The sequence below is a fragment of the Acipenser ruthenus genome, chromosome 24 (genome assembly GCF_902713425.1).
Source record: "Acipenser ruthenus chromosome 24, fAciRut3.2 maternal haplotype, whole genome shotgun sequence".
Taxonomy (NCBI): Eukaryota; Metazoa; Chordata; class Actinopteri; order Acipenseriformes; family Acipenseridae; genus Acipenser; species Acipenser ruthenus.
Window position 1 is genome coordinate 7,658,563 of NC_081212.1, and position 23,462 is coordinate 7,682,024.

At 43.5% G+C, this 23,462-nt stretch overlaps 1 protein-coding gene across 3 annotated transcripts in view; it reads right to left on the reverse strand.

Moving 5' to 3' along the window:
• LOC117429170 (collagen alpha-1(XXVI) chain-like) overlaps positions 1-22,253 on the reverse strand; it is a 40,346-nt gene extending 18,093 nt beyond the window's left edge. Inside the window, exons 1-3 of one of the 3 annotated variants that reach the window (XM_058998298.1) lie at positions 21,750-22,253; positions 16,077-16,199; positions 13,652-13,755 (exon numbers count right to left, since the gene is read on the reverse strand). In XM_058998298.1, the coding sequence (XP_058854281.1) occupies positions 13,652-13,755; positions 16,077-16,199; positions 21,750-21,910 (388 nt within the window). In that variant the 5' untranslated portion in view covers positions 21,911-22,253. The remainder of the gene's footprint in view (positions 1-13,651; positions 13,756-16,076; positions 16,200-21,749) is intronic. The other 2 variants (XM_058998299.1, XM_058998301.1) reach the window with 2 other exon arrangements.
• Between the last annotated feature and the right edge of the window lie 1,209 nt (positions 22,254-23,462).

Below are 23,462 nucleotides of genomic sequence, written 5' to 3' on the forward strand. Positions count from 1 at the left end.
ATAAAGCATAAAGCAATATTAATGACAGAAACAACCTAGAAACAACAGCAGTTAAGAGAAAGGTTCTATGCTTTTGCTATTTTTACGTTTCTAACACAAACAAATCTCAGGCCTTTGTCCTCTAGAGACCTTGGTCTCAGGTTTCAAGGGAACTGAGCTTGGTGAACCTAACCACCACACAAACAACACAAGATTCGTCACAATCGTCAGGCTCTGCTTGAGAGAGGCCCAGGACTGAATGGCAGACAGGCAGGGGATGTTCTGGTCAGGAGTGAGGTGCTCTCTCTCTCCCTCTCTCTCTCTTGCAGTGTAGGGAAACGCTCATGAAGCTTGCTGGCACTTCATCTTTCCTGAGCACTTAATTCACAAATAAAAAAAAAGTATAGTAAAAAGTAACGGCAGCGTGGTCTGGACTGTTTTAAATGCAATGAGCTGCCCTTTCCCTGCCCCTCACGTTCTCACACTGTCCCGGACCCCTATGAAAATACGAGATCCTGCCAGCGTCTGGGAGGAATTAGCTGGGTCAGGCCAGGCCTGTGCCCCGCAGTGCCCCTGACCAGACAGCCTGCCAGACGAGATTTATAGTCTGGGCTTCAACTTTTATCAAAAACACATGGCCCAGCACTAGAGCCTGACAGGCTCGCTGAGATCTCAAACCAGCACTACAGCCTGACACAGGCTCGCTCAGACCTGAAACCATCACTAGACCTCTACACAGGCTTGCTGAGATCTCAAACCAGCACTAGAGCCCGACACAGGCTTGCTGAGATCTCAAACCAGCACTAGAGCCCGACACAGGCTGGCTGAGATCTCAAACCAGCACTAGAGCCCGACACACGCTTGCTGAGATCTCAAACCAGCACTAGAGCCCAACACAGGCTTGCTGAGATCTCAAACCAGCACTAGAGCCCGACACACGCTTGCTGAGATCTCAAACCAGCACTAGAGCCCAACACAGGCTTGCTGAGATCTCAAACCAGCACTAGAGCCCGACACAGGCTGGCTGAGATCTCAAACCAGCACTAGAGCCCGACACAGGCTGGCTGAGATCTCAAACCAGCACTAGAGTCCGACACAGGCTGGCTGAGATCTCAAACCAGCACTAGAGCCCAACACAGGCTCGCTGAGATCTCAAACCAGCACTAGAGCCCGACACAGGCTGGCTGAGATCTCAAACCAGCACTAGAGCCCAACACAGGCTCGCTGAGATCTCAAACCAGCACTAGAGTCCGACACAGGCTCTGAGAACGCGGTCCAGGTCAGCGGGACCCACTCCAAAAGCGATGCATCGGCCGGGGCCCCGGAGAGAGAAAAGCCGTTTGAGAGTATTATTGTTACAATCCATCCTGACTGCGAGGGATTTACAGCGCCCATGCTGGCTGCGGTATCGTGTGTGTCTGACGCCACCGTCCCGTTGACACAGCTGTCACTGTCACCTGCTTCCCAGCTGTAAAACAAATCAATCCCCTCTGCAGCTCCTGGACATGGCTTCCAATACCCTGCACCCCCTCGCCATCTAGTCTGACCTACACTAGAAACACCCCCAGGAACAGTGCAAAGGGACGAGCATCTGCAATCGAATGGTGTGTGTGAATGCAACACAATTTGCAAGAAAGAAAGAAAGAAAGAAAGAAAGAAAGAAAGAAAGGCTAGGAGCCCAGTACAGATCCCCCCTCATTCATTAGTGGAAGTCCTGGCACAAGATCGCTAGTAGAATCCCACTCTGTACAGCTATTACTTTTTAATAACTGCAGGCCCAGTGTGTTTACTGGAACAGGGTCAATTGAAAGGGGATTAGGACCAGAGCCTGCAGCTTGTATGATTACTGGAGATTTCAGCACCATCAGACAAGTGAAATGTTCATCAACTTCTGCAAACAGTCTGTGTGCAACAGATGGGGAAAAAAAGAAAAAAAAAACGATCTGGACACACTCTAATTTAAATGGGATCATGATCAAAATAGCTTTGTTCCAAGTCTCTTATTGCCATTCCATAGTTTTGTTTACCCTGTCATTCATTCATCCTGATACCCCCACACTGTAGATTCACTCTCTCTGTGCAGCAGGTATTAGGACCCCACATCCTGACACCCCCACACTGTAGATTCATATACAGTATATATATATATAGTCATAAGTGCTGAGAAATCTAGCATCAGATATCTTTTTCACGTACTGTGGTGAATATTATTTTCAGGGTCTTGTTTCAGATCCGAGGACAGAATGAATCACACTGTTCCAAACTACATTGCTTTACTAAACAGACGCAGAGCTTGATCTAAGGAACCTCTGAATCCAGCTGTTTAATTCAGGTTTAAATATGCTTTTGCTTGCCAACATTGCACTTGTTATATAAACAGAATACTACACAAAACCGTGTATACAGGACAGCAGTAACCCTCTTGAATAACTGCAGCGAAGCAGTTAAGACATGTAGCTACACTGTCATTAATGCACCTCTATTGGGAAGTTTATTGGAAAACGGAAAGAGAAGGGTAATACATTTCATAGTTCTATATGCTCAGAAGCAAAGGATTGCATAAACAAAAGTAAAACCAGAGACTCAAACCCATTCTGTCCAAACACCCCTCCGTCAATACTGTCTTGCATAAATGTAACAAGCAGGTTTTTTTTTTCTTGTTTTAACAGTAAAGATTTATTTAGCATGCCTGTAGTTGCTTTGGATGTAGCCCAATGCAAACTTCAAAGTTTTCACCAGGGAAACAGTCTTAAACAGCGCTGTTTGTCAGTTTTCTAGGAGTTAACCCTTCTCTTCCACCAAGTGCTGTGCAGACAGACTAATAACATCAATAAGTCCCTGTGGCAGGGTACTCCCCGCCCTTGTGCATATTATGATTAATATTTTGCGTTTGTTTATTATTGTGATTTATATTTTATATATGACGGTGAAAAGCCGGTTTTATGATGTATTATTATTTGGCAGGACGAGCGAGGTGCCGTCTGCCATTATTTGTTATTGTTTTGTGTATTTTAAAAACCTCGTGAGAATGCGTGACTGTCTGCTACTGTTTACTTAACTGGATGACAGTCACAGAAATCATGAAAATCGTGCAGAGTCTGGCCGAGGGGTAATAAGATAATTAATAGCTAGTTAACCCCTCGGCAAGAATATAAAAGACCGGCGGGTTTGGCTGCACAGGGAGAGAGTGCTCGTGAGCAGAGAACGGGAGTAGAGAGAGAAGGTACAGCAAATTCTATAAAATAACAAGTGCTACTTGTGCTGAAAGTACTAGCACGATACCTGTTGTCTCAGTATTGTTTGTTTGTTTTGGCCCACGTGCCCTTTTGTTTTGTGTCAGTGTTTTGTTTTGTTTAAATCGTTTATTTGTTTGTTTAATAAAAAGCTGAGCGCAGTAGCGTTTCAGTTTCACCCGCAGTTGCCTTGTGTGTTGCGTTCATTTCCTGGCCTGACATCACCCCTACAGCCATCCTTGTCACAGTCCCATTTCATAGTCAACTGGTTCGTTCTCTTACTAGGTACCATCAATGCTTCTTACTATAGGTAATGGATTTTAAAGGAATACCGTCTCAATCTGGTAATATACCTCTTATCTGTTTGCTTTACCATGAGATGTGTAATTCATTTATATCTTGTTTAAAATTTGCAAAAGAAATACTCAAATAAATGAACTGTTTCAGGGAGAAAGGAATTACTGGTGCACATCCTTAGGAGTCAGTTATGAGTGGTTTTGCAGTGAAGAAGATATTATGGGTTAGATTCTCAAAGCTATTTACTCCAAACAGTCAGTGTAATTTTTGTCCTGAAAGAAAAAACTGCATTTACAATTCTAAAACAAATAACAAACAGGATCGACTACTCCCAAGCGTCTCTGCTGTGTCACTCCTGCGTCTCTCTCTCTTGTGTGTCTCTCTGCTGTCTCTCCCGTATCTCTCTCCTTTCTCACCTGTGTCTCTGCTGTGTCCCTCTCTCGCCTGTGTCTCTCTCTCCTGTGTCTTTCGCTCCTGCGCCTCTCCTGTGTCTCTGCTGTATCTCTCTCCTGTGTCTCTCTCCTGTGTCTTTCTGCTGTCTCTCTCGTATCTCTCTCCTGTGTCTCTGCTGTGTCTCTCTCTTGTGTCTCTCTCTTCTGTGTCTCTCCTGTGTCTTTCTCTCCTGTGTCTCTCTGCTGTCTCTTCGTATTTCTCTCCTGTCTCTCTCTTCCTGTGTCTCTGCTCCATGAATGTTGTTTTGCAGAGACAAAACACGTGGTTTTGAGGCCCTCCTTATTCTTAATTTGACTTGCATTTTCAGGTTTCTTTAATAGTGAAGCAACGTAAGCGTTTTCTCAAACAATCTTCAGTGGTGGCATGGCTTTCAGCATGGTGGAGCATTTCTTGATCGGTCCCAGGACTGGTTGGGATGTAGTCTAAATAGCAGCACCTGTTTCTTCTTAATGGCTACTGTGACAGAGATCGAATGATTCTTGGTGTTAGATCTCCCTCTCGACCTGTGCAAGAGGAACAGAGTACCCTTAATTAAATGGCACGACAATTTATTCCGTAGGGTAGGTGGAAGTCGGTCATTTAGGAGAGGAACGGAGCTACGGTATCCAAACTCAATGACCCCGACGGTAAACGGTGTGGCATCCGAGGATTGGAGGAGCGGATGCACTCGTTAACTTAGGGGTCATGAGCGAGGATATAAATAGGGGGGTAGCGTACGTGATCGGTTCCTTTTTTGCATATGGTTAGGAACAACCTAGAAAAGGAGACTGTATATTGAATACCGTGAGTGTTATTTGTGAGTCTGTGTGTTAACACTGTTTGTCTTGGGTTTGTTGTATTCAAAGAATACTAACCCACACGATCCGGAGCTGCAGCCGCAGGCCAGCGTAAAAACCGGACATCACTGCTCACCTTTTCCACTACAGGAACCGTCTTTGCACCACTAACGAAATCACGCACTGTCTGTGTATATGTGTTTTGTGTGGGTGAAAGAACTGGACTTTGGGTTACGGGTCAAACCCACTGGATTATAAACAGAAGTGTTACACGCCGCTGTACCACTTCTTTCATTACTGTTTACAGGTTTTGCCTTGAGGCTCTGGACATTTAATAATTTAAATAAACACCCTTTCACCTGTACAACATTGTCTGTGTGATTAATCCGCTCTACACTGCACTCACCTGCACGTATTCACCACTTTGCCACACTACCCATCTAAGTACTGACAGATCGGACACATGAGAAGTTATGGTAGCATTGCTGAACGATTCAGAGAATACAACAGACACAATGTTGGGTGAAAAATGCAAAAGAAGAAACATGAAGCCCCGTCATCTGGAAGAGATTAGAGCTGGGGGGTCAGGGGGGGGGGAGGGCGGTCAATCACTGTTTGTCTTGTTTGTGATCCCGGGCCCTGCGCTGTGCGGCCCTGAGCTACACTAACGAGAGCTGACAGCTACGCAAATCTGGACACAATCCGGTTGCTTCACAAAAAAAATAAAAACCCTGACAGCATTCTTTCAATGCAGTCTCCGGCACATTATTGGCTTTCCCTAGTTCATCTCAATCTCTACAAGTATGCCAAGTTTCAGAGGGATCCCACTTAATTTACTTAAGGTTTGAATTCTTCAGCAAGAAGAAGTCTTTTCCTCCCGTTTGACAGACTGCTTCTCCTAACCTATCAACAGGTATGGTTGATGTGCTGAGGTGTTAGAGTGCCAGGATGTGCTCAGAAGCACAAGGAGAAAGATATTCAAACAACTGGGCGACACCCATTAGCATGAATTGAATACAGTAACCTGTCTAGCTATTTATAACATGAGTAAGTAACATATTCAAACTATGAATGTTAAAACTGAACTGTTTTGTCATAATATAGATATTTGGCAGCTCTCTTGTCATTGGGCTGTAGCCAGCCTCCTTCGTACATGTGGTTGTAATTTTGGAAATGTTTTAAGTGTTTTGGAAATATTTTCAGATGTATTTTATTACCCCTCATTAACAAGTGTGTTGCTGTTGGTCTTTTTTGTTTTCTAGATTTTGCCACAACACAATAAAGTTAATGTCTCGTCCTGTGTTACAATAACAGTACCCCACCCAACTCCACATAAGGTTTGTGAATGTGAAGAGTATGTTCCTACCATCAAGGCTTCCTTGAACACTATTTTGCAGAGCAATACAATGCATTTGCCACAATTCTGCCCAGTTACAGAGAGGGTCCAAATCACAAACAAGCAGTGTGGAGTAGTGGTTAGGGAATCTGCTCCTTGGTCCCCTGCAAAGGCAGCTCTGGTATGGGGAGCATCTCTCTACCCAGTATCTGCTGCTTGGTTCAGCTCTGTGTGGGCAGTATCTCTGTACCCAGTATCTGCTGCTTGGTTCAGCTCTGTGTGGGCAGTATCTCTGTGCCCAGTATCTGCTGCTTGGTTCAGCTCTGTGTGGGCAGTATCTCTGTGCCCAGTATCTGCTGCTTGGTTCAGCTCTGCGTGGGCAGTATCTCTGTACCCAGTATCTGCTGCTTGGTTCAGCTCTGCGAGGGCAGTATCTCTGTATCCAGTATCTGCTGCTTGGTTCAGCTCTGTGTGGGCAGTATCTCTGTGCCCAGTATCTGCTGCTTGGTTCAGCTCTGCGTGGGCAGTATCTCTGTACCCAGTATCTGCTGCTTGGTTCAGCTCTGCGTGGGCAGTATCTCTCTGCCCAGTATCTGCTGCTTGGTTCAGCTCTGCGTGGGCAGTATCTCTGTACCCAGTATCTGCTGCTTGGTTCAGCTCTGCGTGGGCAGTATCTCTGTACCCAGTATCTGCTGCTTGGTTCAGCTCTGCGTGGGCAGTATCTCTGTATCCAGTATCTGCTGCTTGGTTCCCAGCCTCCTGGAACGTCCCGTAAAAAAGGGGCAAAAGGAAACACTTCTAATTGAAAACGTCACCTAGATTTATGTTAGCAAAAGAAACAAAATCTTGTTCTCTGGCCCCCCACCAGCCAAACACAGTCTTGTTTAGTATGCTAGTTTATTACAGCATGCCACTCTATGGATAAGGCCCTTACACTTGAATTAAATCAAAATACAGATAGAATGCAGCAACAAAGTAATCAGGCAAACAAAACTCATTTAATACATGCACAGTAAATGAAACCACATTGCTTAATACAAAGAAACAGAAGCATCTAATTAAAGCAGCTTCCAGATATTTGCGCTAGACTCCAGTGCAGGTGATCGTGCCTCTTTGAATTATGTGAGGTGGTTTTGGAGCCGGGCAGTAAGCACAGTCTTTCTCAAATTACTACCAAGGTAAGTTCCAATGAGGATGCCCAAGTCTGTAGAACCTCTTTCCCTCATTATGCAGCTTCGCCTGCTCCATTGCTTTTTCCAGTTTCGTTCTTGTTCAGGACCTCATCTTCTTAAAAATGCAGTGTGCCCCCGTTTTACTCCCCAATTTAGATTATCCGATTATTTTTTTTCCCCTCACCGCAGCGATTCCCCACACAGCTCTGAAGAACTGAAGGTTCAGTGGGTGTCCTCCGATCCCATGACCGAGCCAGCTTCCTCTTCTACACCCAGGAACTCGAGAGCGGATGTCAGCGAGCTACCGGTCTCTGGAGGACAAAGGCCAGCCCTGCAGGTGTCCACCCGAGCTCCCTGGACGCCTGGCCAGCAGGGTCGTTGTAACGCGAGGAGGAGAAACAGTGCCTGCCGGTCCTGCCTCCCTAACCAGCGGGAGCACCAGAGGCAACGCAACGCTCCCTCCAGAATCCCCAGCAAAGACAGACGATTTTGCACAGCCAAGATGCGAACCTGCGCTCCCCTGACTGTATGACGTGGCCGTGCTTTGCAAAATACTTTTTTTAACTCTTGCAGCTTCAGTGTTTAAGTTATACATATATGTTATATATTTTTAATAAATGTTAGAACTAGGACCAGCACCTCTCATCAACGAATCACTTTATTTTAGGACCCATGAAAACAGCCTGGACATCTGAACATGTAGACTATGTATGAAGCCGTGGTTATCCCTACTGAGGGCTGTCAGAATCAATCAGGGAAGTCTTGTCTTTATTTTTCATTTATGTAACCATATGAAAATGATTAACGGATGTTAATATGAACCGTCTACATGCAGCAAAGTGTGCGATGAGCTCTCGGAAAAATGCGGCCGATTTTCATTCTATCGGGCGGGGTTGGTTCATTTTAATCTTTTTTTGGTTTAGAATTGTATGAAAATGCTGGTTTCGGTTCAGTTTCGGTTTGGGAAAACCATAACCGTTGCATCCATAGAGCAGGTTGTTTGAGAGATTAGGGATAATGACTGAAAATCTAACATCTCACAGTACAGAGTCTCTTCAGTGTGTTTTTGTCTTTAAAAATGGAAGGTTCTTATTTACTGATTTAGAGGATGGTGGTACAATTGGCATTTGTTTGGTTTTTAACAATGTATAGTACTGAAACAAACACAGTGGAAGTAAGGTGGGTTGAAACCCGCTGGGGGTGTGCACCTTTGATTTCTGTCCCCTCTGAAACTGTGACTTTGTAAAGAGATTTTCCATTTACTAACTCACAGTTGTCCCAGTTTCAAAGAGAGGCAGAAATCACAGACGGAATGCTGGCTGAAACTGACAGGAATATGAAAACGTAGTGACCTGCAGAGAGCCAGCACCAACCCTAATTACATCCACACTACAGTATAACACGCAAAGAAGACTCTACCAAATCAGAGCTGAACTGAAAATGTGCCACTTTGAATTGCAGTGTCCCAGCCCTGCACTGCACCTCGGCCACACACACACGTCTTCCTTTATTAGTGACATCCATCTCCGTGAAACCCGATTCCCCGCCACACACTCGCACGCAGGCCAGGCTTTCTGCTGATTACCTGAGGGAGCGAGCTGGAAGCCCACAGCATGTGGAGGTAATTTGGGGGGATTTATTCACAGCGAGCTGGGCTCTGGCTCTAGGGGATTAGGTTAGGAGGTTAACATTAAACACAGGCCTAACTAACTTCCTGCAAAGAAGACCCTGTGTGTGATGTAACTGGCTGCGGCAAAGCCCTTTCAATACTTCAGAGAGCCGCGATGGTGTGCTCGGTTACAGAGGAATGTTTCTATGATCTGACTAAGTTTTTCTGTAAGTCAAGCCTACCGCCACGTCGTAGCCCTAAACAAGGAGAGAACTGCCACGATAATGAAATAGTCACATGCTTACCTTTGTTTTTCTCCCCATGTCCAATTATGTTCCCTCGCCACAGCTTAGGAGAACTGAAGGTCAAAGGGTGTCCTCCGATTCCCACAGCCAAGCCAATGGCCTCTTTACACCCAGTAGCTCCAGAGCAGATGTCAGTAAGTTACCACCCTCTGCCCTGCAGGTGTCTGCTTGAGCTCATGGGGTGCCTGGCCAGTAGGGTCTGCTGTAGTGCAGCTGGGACTGTCTCTGATGATTTTGCCTCTCGGGACATTTCTTGATATGAATGCAGCATTTTCATCGGCGGTGAAGACGGACATAAAGACTGACAAATCGTCCACAGATTGCGGGGAATCATTTTCACTTGAAAGTGAAATAACACTAGCAGAAGCATCACATTGTAATCGCGCTTCAATTCAGTAGACTGATTAACTACAGTCAGCTGGAGCTAACAGATGGGCGCCCTGACTGAGATCTGTTTTAATTTCCAAGATGTTGTTTTTTTGACCCACTCAGAAACTTCGGATCCAAGCGCTTTCAGTAGGGTTCAATACCTGGGTTCAGGAGAGTTTCAGGTTGTTTTGGAACATTGCAGTAACATGGTCGGACCACACTGAGCTCAGAATATGTCCACATTGGTATATGTGTATAGGTATATAGGAGGCTGTGTGGTCCAGTGTTTAAAGAAAAGGGCTTGTAACCAGGAGGTCCCCGGTTCAAATCCCACCTCAGCCACTGACTCATTGTGTGACCCTGAGCAAGTCACTTAACCTCCTTGTGCTCTGTCTTTCGGGTGAGACGTAGTTGTAAGTGACTCTGCAGCTGATGCATAGTTCACACACCCTAGTCTCTGTAAGTCGCCTTGGATAAAGGCGTCCGCTAAATAAACAAATAATAAATAATAATGTGACCATCAGAAAAATGAAATAACTACCTCCAGATTGTTAGTTAAGAAAATATGCCAGCTACGTGGAATTATTTAAAGGACTAGATTGGTCAAGTGTCACTTTTCTGAACCCGGATAAGAGGGCTCTGTTTGTAATTTCTGATGGTCGGTGATTGTGACATGCTCGGAATAGTTGGCAAATGAAACGTATGCTTATCATTTCCACCACTTTATAATAAGGCACATGTGGTAAAAAAAAAAAAAAACTAAATGCATGGTATGTGCAAAGTAAGAAGCGAAGGAACTGCAAAATGATTGTATAAATGGTAAAACGGTTTTCTGTGAGAATGGGCCTGGCTTCAGTGCTGCAGAGGCCAAGGTCAGGCCAGGGTGTTTCCATTCTCTTACTCCCCTTCCCTGTGAGAAACAGGGACGTGCTGGAGTCCAGCCAGCAGACAGGCTGGTTCAGGAGTTCCAGGTTGCAGCGTTTACTGCTTTTCGTTTCTCCCTGTTTTGTGCTTTTCCCCCCAAACGTCCACTTTATTGTTTTCTGAACTTGGAAAACATATGCTGTCAATATGCCTGTCTGGAAATGTGTGGTTTTGAAAAAGCCCCAGAGTGCGTGAGTGTGGATTCTTAATAGAAACCTCTGTAAGGCTTCAGACAACCCTGTCACAAGCATCAGTGCTGGGGTCTGTACTTTATACCACTTAGGGGCCCAGTTCTGAAGAGGAAAAGCAAAGGGATTAGAGCAAAAATGTACCGTTTCATACGGGGTTAAAGAAAGCTCTGTGTTTGCATGTCTTACTTTCAAGTAGTCAGTTATACTTCACCAATATCTTCGGGGCAAAGTCACTGGCCGCAAAGCATGTCAGTCATTAAAGGGAATTTGCTGGTTGGTTAATAATAGGTAAGAAGGCGCTGAAAGGGTAGGGGGCCAGCCTCACTGTTCAAAAGCTGCACATGTGAGACTACGTGGCGAACGGAAGTGCAAGGCAGGTAAGATTTTGTGTCCTGGCTGTGCAAAGTCATCAGTCTTCTCTGGGGATTCTGGAGTTGGTGCATTTGCCGTGGCGTTCCAGCGGGTTAGGGAGGCAGAACAGGGAGGGACTGTCACCCCTCATCGCGCTACAGTGGACCCTGCTAGCCAGGCGCCCAGCGAGCTCAAAGCAGACACCTCCAGAGGCTGGTAAACCGCTTACATCCGCTCTTGAGTTCCTGGGTGTAGAAGAGGCTCGGCCATGAGATCGAAGGACGCCCACTGAACCTTCAGATCCCCTGAGTTGTGCGGGGAATTGCTGCGGTGAGGAAAAAATAATTGAACAGGTAAGATTTAGGGGATTCTTAAACTAGAACTTGGGGTCCACAGGATGGCTGGGAGCCAAACCTAGTGGAGCACAGCCTTTATTATGAGAACTATGCATTTCAGACAACAGGAGACTAGCATGAGAGACACAATGCTTTAGTAAACAGACAAACAAAAGCCTCCTGGTTTTAATTATGAACACATTATTGGTGATGAGGACGGTCTCAAGGGGTCTCTCTCTGAGATGGTGTGGTATACTCTGTAGACCCCTGCACGGCGAGGCAGACCACATCACACAGCAGCCCTGCGGAGCAGACTATTCCTTCAAGAGGTCTCTGCCACTGCTCTCAGGAGTCATCAAGAGAGTGTGTGTGGGGCGGAGTTCTACAGGACTAATGAGACTTCAGATTTACCAGGACAGGTCCCCAACACACAACTCACAAAATGGAGTAACAGCAAAGACTAATGTCTTTGTCACTGTACCCTTATAAAATTTTCCCATAGTAAAAGCACAGCAAAGTGCTAGTAAAGCATAGGTAAGCATTGTAAAGCGCAGAGAGGTATGGTAAAGAATGTTAATAAACATGGCAAACCAGGGTAAACTGTAGTAAATGCATAGTTTAACCATATGGAATAGCATGGTAAAACTGCAAAAATACTGTAGTAATCTTTTATAAGGGTAGACACAGACACACAAAGAATAATCTTGGATCCGTAGAGTAATACACCAACACCACACAGCTATGTATTTATTCACACTGCAGAGCTCAAAATGAGAATTCAGCTGCCAAAAAATGTGATGTTCAAAGTGCTAGCTATATTTTAGGAGTGCCAGAGGAAACAATGTCTTCTATAAAGTAACCTGGATCCATGTTTCTGCAGAAAAGGGACAGGGAGGACTCAATGACTTGCAACATTTCCTGTGGCTGATGCAGCACATGGACTCTCGTAAACCATGTGCTGCATCAGCCACAGGAAATGTTGCAAGTACTGCAGCTGAGTGAAATCTAAAACAAGCACAGAACAGGGGAACGGGGTCAACAGGGGCACAAGGTCAACAGGGTCATGGGGTGAACTGGCTCTTGGCTCTGGGTTTATTTACTCATTTTCTGGAAGCTGTTTGTTCCGTCTAGCTACATGCACACTCCTTCTATTTAACCCTTTCCTTGCCGCTAGTCATTGATAATCAATAAGAGCCTGGCCACTGTCCTAATTACAAAGGGGACCCTAACCTCAGCCCTAGCACAAACTAACATTTTAATAAACTGTATTTAAAAATAAACTCATTTACGGTATTTAATAAATATTTTTTTTAAAGGTATAATTACTCTAATTAAGTCGGACAGGAAGTCACAGAGGTCTGTCTGATGCATTGTTTCCTGTGTGGCCCAACTGGGACCCACAGTCTGCCCTCTCCAGCCTTCGGAGAGAACACTTGCAGCTTCCTGTTGTGTTCGTGTAAGGGGTTCTGTAAACAAGGTGACTTCCTATGGGAGCGTCTGCCCTATCTATCTGTGAGAGAGCTCAGCTCCGCCCTAAAACCAGCACACACATACAGCTCACTACAAAACAGATACATTTCTATATTGGATTACAACCATAAGCAATCCGAAAAGTCTGTAGGAGTCTAGGGGCTTGATTTGATCATCCTATACCCTGATAAGGACAGCTGGGTTTTAGAGCATTTTACAGCACTGGGTTTATGCAATCCAGGTGGAATTCTTGGTGCTGTAAAATGCTCTAACAAATCCAGCTGTGGTTTATCCCGACTCAGACTAAGGCATCACCAGAAGGTCTCATTTGAACCCTCCCTTCAGAAAAACACATGCAGAACAGTCAGCTTGAAACAGTACTGCCCAGGCTGCCCATATTGCTCCTACACCTTACTGACAGTGTTAGGGCAGGTGTTTCTGTTTGTAGGTGTTTTATTACTAAACCTTACAGCTACATGCCTGTCTGTCAAGTGAATTGCGATCGTGATAAACCTGGCATTGAATTACTTACTAAACCAGGGACAGACCCCTTCTTCTGTACAATAGTGTGTGATATTCATTTCAGACGTCATGTATGCATTGGTTTCCTTTGCATGATGTCTTTGTGATGCAGCCATTTATTCATTGTGTCATGTGAACGAAGCCCCTGACTACATTGACAGCAGTGTTTGTTTGAATATTTGCCCCTGTGCTATAAAATACAAATGTAGCTCAGATAGGAATGTGTACAGGACCATAAAAGATGTGTGAATGTGGGAGTCTAGCAGGTATCTGAGTATGTGAGTGTGTGCTGGTGGAGGAGGTGGTGTGAGGGGTAGGGCTGGACTCACCCTCGCTGCAGTCGTCCCCCAGGAAGCCAGGGCAGCACCTCCACTCCAGCGCCGTCACCGAGCGGTATGCCACTCTGTAGGTGGGCCTGATGAGGGTCCTGTAACTGACATCGTGCCACCGTCACCACCAGCAATCTCAAAGTCATTGGACCTCCTGTATCTACAAAGACCACGTGCAGACGCTCCCTTGAGTGGTCAACACGTTTCAATTATTACTAGAACAATGCATTCTTGAAGATTGGTTCCTAGGGGGAATGAACATTCCATCCTTGGGGAACAAATATTCCGGGGGACACCAGGGTTACCCCTATAAACAGCTGGTTGATGCGATCCAGGGGGACTCTCCAGTGCTGGAAAATGATTTTATAAAATCCAGCTGTGGCTTATCCAGGCAGGTCAAAATTAACACTGTCATCCACATTATTATTATTTATTTCTTAGCAGATGCCCTTATCCAGGGCGACATACAATTGTTACAAGATATCACATTATTTTTACATACAATTACATTATTTTTACATACAATTACCCATTTATACAGTTGGGTTTTTTACTAGAGCAATCTATGTAAGGTGCCTTGCTCAAGGATACAGCAGCAGTGTCCCCCCACCCGGGATTGAACCCATGACCCTCCGGTCAAGAGTCCAGAGCCCTAACCACTACTCCACACTGCTGCCCCATTACAGGTAGACTTTACATTACAGGTAGACTTTTCTACAGAATATAGAAGTTACACTATTCTGTATGCAGTTCACCGTTTTCATGAAGCACTGAATGTAGCGTGAAAAGGGAGCACAGTATTTGTTTTTGGGTTTGTGTGTGTGCGTGCCATGTGTGCTTCAGTTTGCATGCAGATGTTGCAGAATGACATTAAAGTTCTTTAAATACATTTGAAACCGCTTCCTGTAATACTTTAATCTGTTTATACTGAAAGAGGACATTGATAATGAGTTTTCATTGCAGATTTGGGGCTGTGATTGAGCACGTCTTGTTACACTGGGGAATGACAGCGCTGGAGAGCTGAGAGTGGAGTGTTTAGACTAGTGCTTAATATTATTAAGATTCAGGGTGATGACGGTGCTGGAGAGCTGTGAATATCGGTTCCTCTCCCAAATATTTGTACCCCCTTATTTGTTTGTAACAAATCTTTCTTTGCATATAAGTCTATATCCATGCATTTTCAACTAAAACGTTCATTTTAAGACCACTTTCGCAAACACTAACCCTAACCCTGACCCTAGCCCGAACCCAAAATGTGTACCATCCAGTCCCCTGTGACCGCTCCAGTCTCACTTACAGTAATACATGAGAACAGCCTGACAGCATTGTTCCCATTCACTAGCATTATACATGCATCATTTACATAACAGGATAAATAACAAACATGCATGTAGGGGGAACAAATGGTCGCTGGTGGGAACAAGTATTCATGGGAACCAATATTCGTTTACACCGGGATAACCACAGATTAGGGGTTTGTGTGACCCAGGCTGATTCCCCAGGGCTGGAAAACGCTGTAATAAAACCCAGCTGCGGCTGGTCCCAGCCTCGGCATTTGCTTCACATTAGGGTGCGATGCCAGGGTGAAACAGAGAAGGCAAAGTAAAAACGTTAACAGAGGTCTTGAGAGATGTGTTGAGAGGCTAATGAGAGGTAAGAAAGGTTCAGACACTTATTACTGGAGACAGGCTTGCCCTCAAAGTGATTGGAGCTATTTTAGCAACCATTTTCATGTTAACACTGGATATCTGGTACTATAATGCATTGCTTATCTGATTTCATTTGGTTCAGTGAGAACACTCTTTTGGAGAGTAATGCATGGATGGTTTGTTAACGTACTTGTTTCTAATGTGTAACATATTTCTTTTCAGAATAATAAAGTGAACTGATACCATGTGAAGAGAGCATTGCACTCCGGGCAGCGTGAGGAGTTTGTGGACTCATTGTTAATTGATATCACCTGCAGTGTGGAGTAGTGGTTAGGGCTCTGGACTCTTGACCGGAGGGTCGTGGGTTCAATCCCAGGTGGGGGATACTGCTGCTGTACCCTCGAGCAAGGTACTTTACCTAGATTGCTCCAGTAAAAACCGAGCTGTATAAATGGGTAATTGTATGTAAAAATAATGTGTAAAACATAATATAATTGTATGTAAAAATAATGTGATATCTTGTAACAATTGTAAGTTGCCCTGGATAAGGGCATCTGCTAAGAAATAAATAAAACCTGAATGTTCTACTGCTGTTACTGTATATATGTAGCACTGATACATTTAGGGTACAGTACTGTGCTAGCACAGAGCAGAGCAGCGGCAGGGCTCTAGGGTACAGTACTGTGCTAGCACAGAGCAGAGCAGCGGCAGGGCTCTAGGGTACAGTACTGTGCTAGCACAGAGCAGAGCAGCGGCAGGGCTCTAGGGTACAGTACCTGACGACGTTGGCACAGGGTCCTGGCCAGCGGCAGCTCTGGTAAACCCGCTGGACAACCGTCTCCGAGCCGTTGTGCACCTGGCAAGACACCATCTTCGTCACCGTGTACTGGCACCAGTTCCTGTCAATAGAAATCATGATGGTCACTCATCCATTCTTGCAGCGCCTTTCATCACAAAGATTCCAAAGTGCTTCACACACACACAAAAGAACAATTAAACATTCAATTAACAGTCTAATACAGAATTTAATAAAACGGAAATTAAAAAAGAGCTACAAAAATTTGGTTTTAATTGTAAAAGTAGAAAAACTAAGATAAAAAGCTAGTTTGTAGAAACAGAACAATTAAGAGTCAAAAACAAAAATGTAATAAAATTGGAATACAAAATAAATACAGTTTAATTGTAAAATTAGAAACACCAAGATATAAATCCAGTTTGTAAAAATAGAACAATTAAAAACAGAAAAGATTTTAAAAACGGGAAAAAAGGACAAAGAGAAAATGAAGCTTTGATTGTAAAATCGGAAAACGAAGATAAAAAATACTATCCCAAAACGTTTTTTTTTTTTTAATTCTGTATACTACAGTGTTAGTTTATATTTTCTTTATATATACAGAAAAATTATAATTACTCAGAATTGGAGTAACTGAACCCAGAACACTGTACAATAGTCAGGTGATACTAAACAAAACACTTTAGACCTTTCAGTCCTGAATTATTTTTGTTTTAATGAAGCTATATAAATTTGAAAACTCTTTTATTGAGTATACATGAGAAAAGGACAAACAAATATACATACAGGGTGATTAGAAAGTAAGTTTACCACATCAACGATATGGTGCCTTTATTATTTAGTGTGTCCAATTATCATTTTTCCCCCCGATATTTCTCCCAGTTTGGAATGCCCAATTGCTTTTCCCCTCACTGCAGCAATTCCCCACCTGGCTCAGGAGAGCCGAAGGTTCAGTGGCCATCCTCCAATCCCACGATCGAGCCAGCTTCCTTTCACACCCAGGAACTCCAGAGCAGATGTCAGCCAGCTACCGGCCTCTGGAGGACAAAGGCCAGCCCTGCAGGTGTCCGCTCTGAGCTCACTGGGCGCCTGGCCAGCAGGGTTCGCTGTAGAGCAATGAGGAGAAACAGTCCCTGACAGTTTTACCTCCCTAACCCACGGGAGCGCCAGAGCCAATGCGTATATGATAACATACAGTGTTACAATAAGGAGGGACCTGAGGGTTAAGGTTGGCTAATGCCTGATGCCTTTACCTGAGTTAGCCACTCCACATAAACAATATAAAGTAACACATACTGTAGGTAGATAGGAGATTTTTTCTCTCTCCCCCTAACAAGGTTACTCCTCTCATCTGTTTTCACATTTTGCTGCCTAGGAGTTTTGGTGGGTCCTTATACCTGCTGCCCAGGAAAGAAGTGAATCTCCACTATTGTGGCAGGATACACACGCTTCACCAATAGAAAATATATTCTGGGAAACTATATGACAGAACAGTAATGTTACTTGTGTTAACGAGAGGTAAGAAAGTATTTTTAAAAGATGATGACAGCATTAAAAGTAACCCAGCAGACCCACACAATCTTTACAACCCCACTGTTTAACACACAAAAAAAGAACTGCGCAAATTGTTCAGTAGAGTAAGTCAGCTCAACACAAAATATTGTCAACAATATCGCTTATTTTACCAGACTCAGACTCTTCTTGCTTACTAAATATATAACAACAACAACACTGCACTTACATACCAGCCCTATATAGCGCCTTTCAAGACCAAGGCCTCTCAAAGCAATGAACACGTTTGAACACAGCAAACATGGTTACAAATAATAGTTCAAAATGAATAAGAAACATTTTGGTTGTTAGTCAGCTATTTAAAATCAATTCATAGCCTTACGGCAATGTGCCAGGAAATGCCTTTTCAAGGAGAGATGTTTTTAGATTTAAAAGCAGGAACAGACTGCTTGTCTGACCAAAGGTGGTAAGGAATTCTAAAGGCTAGGGTCGAGGTAAGAGGATGTCCTTTCATCTCTGGTACGCATTTTAAACCATGGAACTCACAGCAAACGCAGCATCCTGTGAGTGCAGTGTATGGCCAGGGATGTATAGAGACAACAATTCAGTGAGATATAAATGGAGCAAGATCATGCAATTCCTTATAGGGAATGAAAAGGATCTTAAAATGAGCTCTAAATCATACTGGAAGGAGGTCAAAACCGGGGTGATGTGATCGGATTTTCTAGACTTAGTTAACACTCTTGCAGCACCATTCTGAACAATAAGAACATAATACAGACGATAAAGCTTTTTCAGACAGGCCAGCAAAGGGTGCATTGCAATAATCAATCCTAGAAGAAAAAAAAGCGTGGACCCGTCTCTCAGCATCAGGCAAGGATAGACAGGACCCGAGCTTGGCTATATTTCTAAGATGAAAAAAGGAGATTTAGGAATATGAGCCTCAAAAGAGCGCTCAGGATCAAAAACAACTCCAAGTCCTGGATTTCAGATTTTGGTTCCAGAGCAAACCCATCAACGACAGCCTGGAAAATGAACATTCTAAAACTGATGACGGGTACCCAGGAGCATTATCTCTGTTTTATCTAAATTCAGAAGAAGAAAATGTTGCTGCATCCATTTTGTTATGTGAAAATGCCAAGCAGGCAGATACAGCTGAGCGTCGTCAGTATAACAATGAAAGTTCACCAGAATCGATCTCTGAAATGGATGATACTGAACCCCCAACTGTTCCCTGTTTGAAATATGTTTTTTAAGACAGTACCAGATCAGCATATACAGCCTTTAAGAGGGCGAAGGAGAACAGAATGATCCACAGCATCAAAAGCAGCGCTCAGATCTAACAGAACTGATGGAGATCTGAATCAGAGGCTGCCAAAATATCACCTCCTCTTCAAAATATTATAATGAGCAATCTGTCCCTCAAGTGCAGTGCTGCCCAAATACAGAACTACTGTGGGTGTATTTGGTATTCGTTTTGAATATTGCAACCACCATTGCATATACTATTTGTGGAGGGTGGAAGCAAATGTCCCACCCAGTCATTCTGCATTCAGAATTAGGGGTACACTTAAACTGTCCCATAGTAGAATCACACCAAAAGGTAATAAAGCACAGTGGAAATATAGTAAAGCATAGATAAGCACTGTAAAACCAAAGGGCTGTAAAGCACATTACAAACAAAAACATGGCAAACCATGGCAAATGCATAGTTCAAGGAAAACGACTGAGCTAATTTACTGTGCTTAACTTTGATAAGGGGTCCAATCTCTTGCTGTCTCACAAGTGCATTGATACACCCAAAATCTAGTCAGGCTTATCAAGACACAGTGGGCAAGGGCAGTGCTAATGTGCCAGTAGCTGTCAGAGGTTAGAGTATGTGTCGATTTAACTGATGGTGTCTGCATGTGCATCGCAGGTTAAAGGATGAATACATCTGCTTGTCTATGTGTTGATCATTCAGAAGATAAGATCCATTTGTTGCTCTGCTTAAGGGCTTGGCAGCAAAAGGCAGTAGCAGTGTAAACAACTGTGCTCAGTGATCCCCTGTGTTTTGTTAAGGATAATGCGCTGTGTGTGGAGGTGCATTTTCCCAGAATGTCCTAATCTCATTTTAACTGCAAACTATATAACAGAACTTCTTCTATCTTGTACGGCATCTCCCTGAAAAACCAGAGAATTAGAAGGGAATTGAACCCTCAAGCATCTCTCTGCAAACATTGAGAAAACAGATACCATTGAGAGCAAATATCAGTGCCTGCATCACAAACTGCAGGATTAAACCAGCCAGCAGAGAAAGAACATGAGAACAAAAGAAAGGTTTGGGAACGAGAAGAGGCTGTTTGGCCGATCAAGGCTCATCCCTGGTGACCACACCACTTGTAATGGTTAGGGGATCTAATTTAATAGGACAGAATCCAATCATTTTTCAAATGTTCCCAGTGTTCCCATGTTTAGAGCCATGTACCCCCTGATACCATCGCTGGTACAAGGGAGGCTCTTTTTGTTATTGTTTAAATAAACAAGGACATTTTAGGAGAAATACTGTTTGGACCTTGCACCTGTTTCCAGACCACACACACCTGAAACACCTCCACCAAGCACAAAGGAAGCACCTCAACCAAACACAAAGGAGGAAACACCTCCACCAAGCACAAAGGAAGCACCTCAACCAAACACAAAGGAGGAAACACCTCCACCAAACACAAAGGAAACACCTCCACGAAGCACAAAGGAAACACCTCCACCAAGCACAAAGGAGGAAACACCTCTACCAAACACAAAGGAAACACCTCCACCAAACACAAAGGAAACACCTCCACCAAACACAAATGAAACACCTCCACCAAGCACAAAGGAGGAAACACCTCTACCAAACACAAATGAAACACCTCCACCAAGCACAGCAAGCAGTCTGGACTGGCATTCCAGTTGATGAAACTCGGGCCCTGTGCAACATCGCAAAACAGTAACAAGCGCCACAGAGTTCAAACAGCCTGTGTTTCTCTCATTCAGAGCAATGCAAGCAAGATGATTCTCCTTATTGCATATATTTGGCTTAGTTAATAACATGCTGCAAAGACCTAAAGGGATGCTTATTAATAGGGGGTTGAAACACAAAGCATTACATGCAGTAAACCCCACTGGAATTGCTATAGTTAGAGTGCACTTAAAAGCTCCAGTGCGTCTTTAATTGTACATTAAAATATGATCACTGAGGGAATTTACCACATGTGTTCATACTATAGCCTTCTGTGCACTCTGCTTCCTTGGAAACCAGGCACTGTTGGCATACCAATTTGTTTAAATGGTTTATGGTAGTTTTAGTGTCCTGCCTCCTTGACATTTTCTGGCAACTCTGTGAACTAAACAGCCCTCCTACTGGTGCTACCTGCAGCAGCAGGGGGGTATGAATGTCACATGTAAACTCTCATGTAACACAGGGACACACATCAAAAATGACATCAACGGGAAAAAAGAAGATAACATTTTCCCCTTTGATTACATTTTTGGTGTTTTTTATAGTGCACTGAAAATGTTGTGAAACTCATTTGAGTATACATTAACAAAATGCTTGTTTAAATTAGCATGTGTGTTCTTTACATGACATGTAATATATGGTAAGACGCCTAAAGGAATGTATGTAAGCTTTGTATTAATTAAGGTTTATGCATATGGTTATGAAGTGCAATGCTAGTTTAATACAGCTATGATTGAGTATTATGAATGATATATCCAAATAGGGCATTGACAGTATCATATTAATAAGAACATACCAACATTTATAATGTCGGTGCCATTGAGTGATATAGAAAAAGTCGAAGTTCAAATTTCAGGTTTTCATTCAAGGGAACAACATCATTCTTTTTTAAAAGTCAATTCCCCATTGTGTCTAACCGCTGCTCTTGTGGGTGTCAATAGCACCCTGTTTATTTAATACATGCTCTGCTTTACATAAAATAAATGTGAATCATAAAACTAAATAACTAAACAATATAATGCGTTACAGCCACAACCAACTCATTCAATTGCGACATTTTACAGTTTAATGGCACACATGAAGATGACAGTTAGTATCACTGTGTTAAATTAGTACATGTATTTAAACGTGTTTTAAAAATACGAGCGCAATGAAGGTACCTACCGGCGGTGTGTGGCGGATTCAGAATGGGGTCCTACACGCTGTCCTGGGTTCATATGCTGCAGAGCCGCCGATGAAACCTGGTAAACGAACCCAGTACCGGCTGCGGAACCGAACAATAGGCTCCCAAAACAGAACAGCAAAAGGATCGTCATTCTCAACATGGTTTATGTATTTCCCTATTTCGCGGTCTGTGATACTATTGCTAGAATGTGCAATGTTACGTGAATTCATGAAATTGCTAATTTTGGAAACGGTCGCTTTGCATGCAAGTCAACGCGAAGAATTCACGTACAGAGATGGGCGAGGAAGATTGCTGCGCTCGGGTTTTACATGTTTTTAAACCCTGCGCTCTCGCTGCTGTATTTAATCTTCTCTCTCTCTCTCTCTCCCTCTCTCTCTCTTCCAGCAGAGCTCCAACCTTGAAGTCTTAAGGAGGGATTTAAAAGTCTCAGGAGTGTCTAGCTGCGTGCGCTAAGACGCACTGGAACTTGGAGAAGGAGCGAGCGTGTATTGTGTGAAAGTGGGGGCGAGCGTGGAGCCGAGGGGCGTGGGGAAATTACATTAACCGTTTGTGGGATCCAATAGAAAATGTTTTATTTGTTAACAAACTTTTTTTCTCTTTATCGCATTTCAATGAGCTATTCACCGTGGATTATCCAGGGTCAAAAGGCGATATTATTTTGAAGCACTTCGCGGCCTACGCTAGAGTCGGGTCCGGTTTCTGCTGCACTATCCCCATATAGCAAAGATACATCAATTATGGATATTATTTATAAAGCGATTATTTGTTATCCATGGCAGGACATCGTCCTAGTCTAGTGCATCTGTGTGGGTTTATTCACTAACACACGGTTATAAATGTATCCCAAATGGGGGTTTAGTTCTGATGATAACGTTTAAACACACTGAACATACACAGCTGCATGAACACATGCCCCCACACAGGATATCAATCTCAACGCACACTACATACAATCAGATACCATTTCACCTCAACAGCTGGCAGTGCAGTTATACTGATAGAAACCACAACAGCTGCCCTGGGACAGCTGGACCAAAGCAATAGCAATTTCACGAAGGACGGGGACTCAAAAAATATTGTTAGGAAAAGCACTGACAAAAAAAAAATTGCAAAAAGGTAACTTCAGAAGTTTAAAACACACATTACATAGGAAATGACATAGGAAGCATGTAGGTTACATGGCGTCTTACACCAAAATACTACAGAATACCTTGAGAATTTGCTGTAGGAAATCAAGTAATTGTTGCCAAAAAAAATAAAAAATCATGACTCTTGCATATTGTGCACTTCCATTTCTTCAATGGGTCTCAAATGCGCAGTAAAAAACATGTAACGAGCTGGCATTGTGATCATCTTGAAAAGTCATCATACTGGTATTACGAAGAAATTAGATCACTTGGATGTGAAAAATAAAGTGTGTATTTTTCTTTGAAAACCTGACATATGGCAGGGCATTTGCTTCAACAATCTCTCATTTAACCTAGAGCAGATATTTTCCCCACCCCTTCATCCATCTAGTTGAGGCTCCTATTGAGGGACATGCTTTCAGTCAAATACATTCTTTCATCCAAAAGACACTCCTGAGGCAAACATTCTTGAACCTAACATAGTACCAGATATTATGTTAGCTAGAACATGTGTTTCTTTCAAAACTGCACGTTAAAGACCTATGGTGCTAATCAAAACAAGGG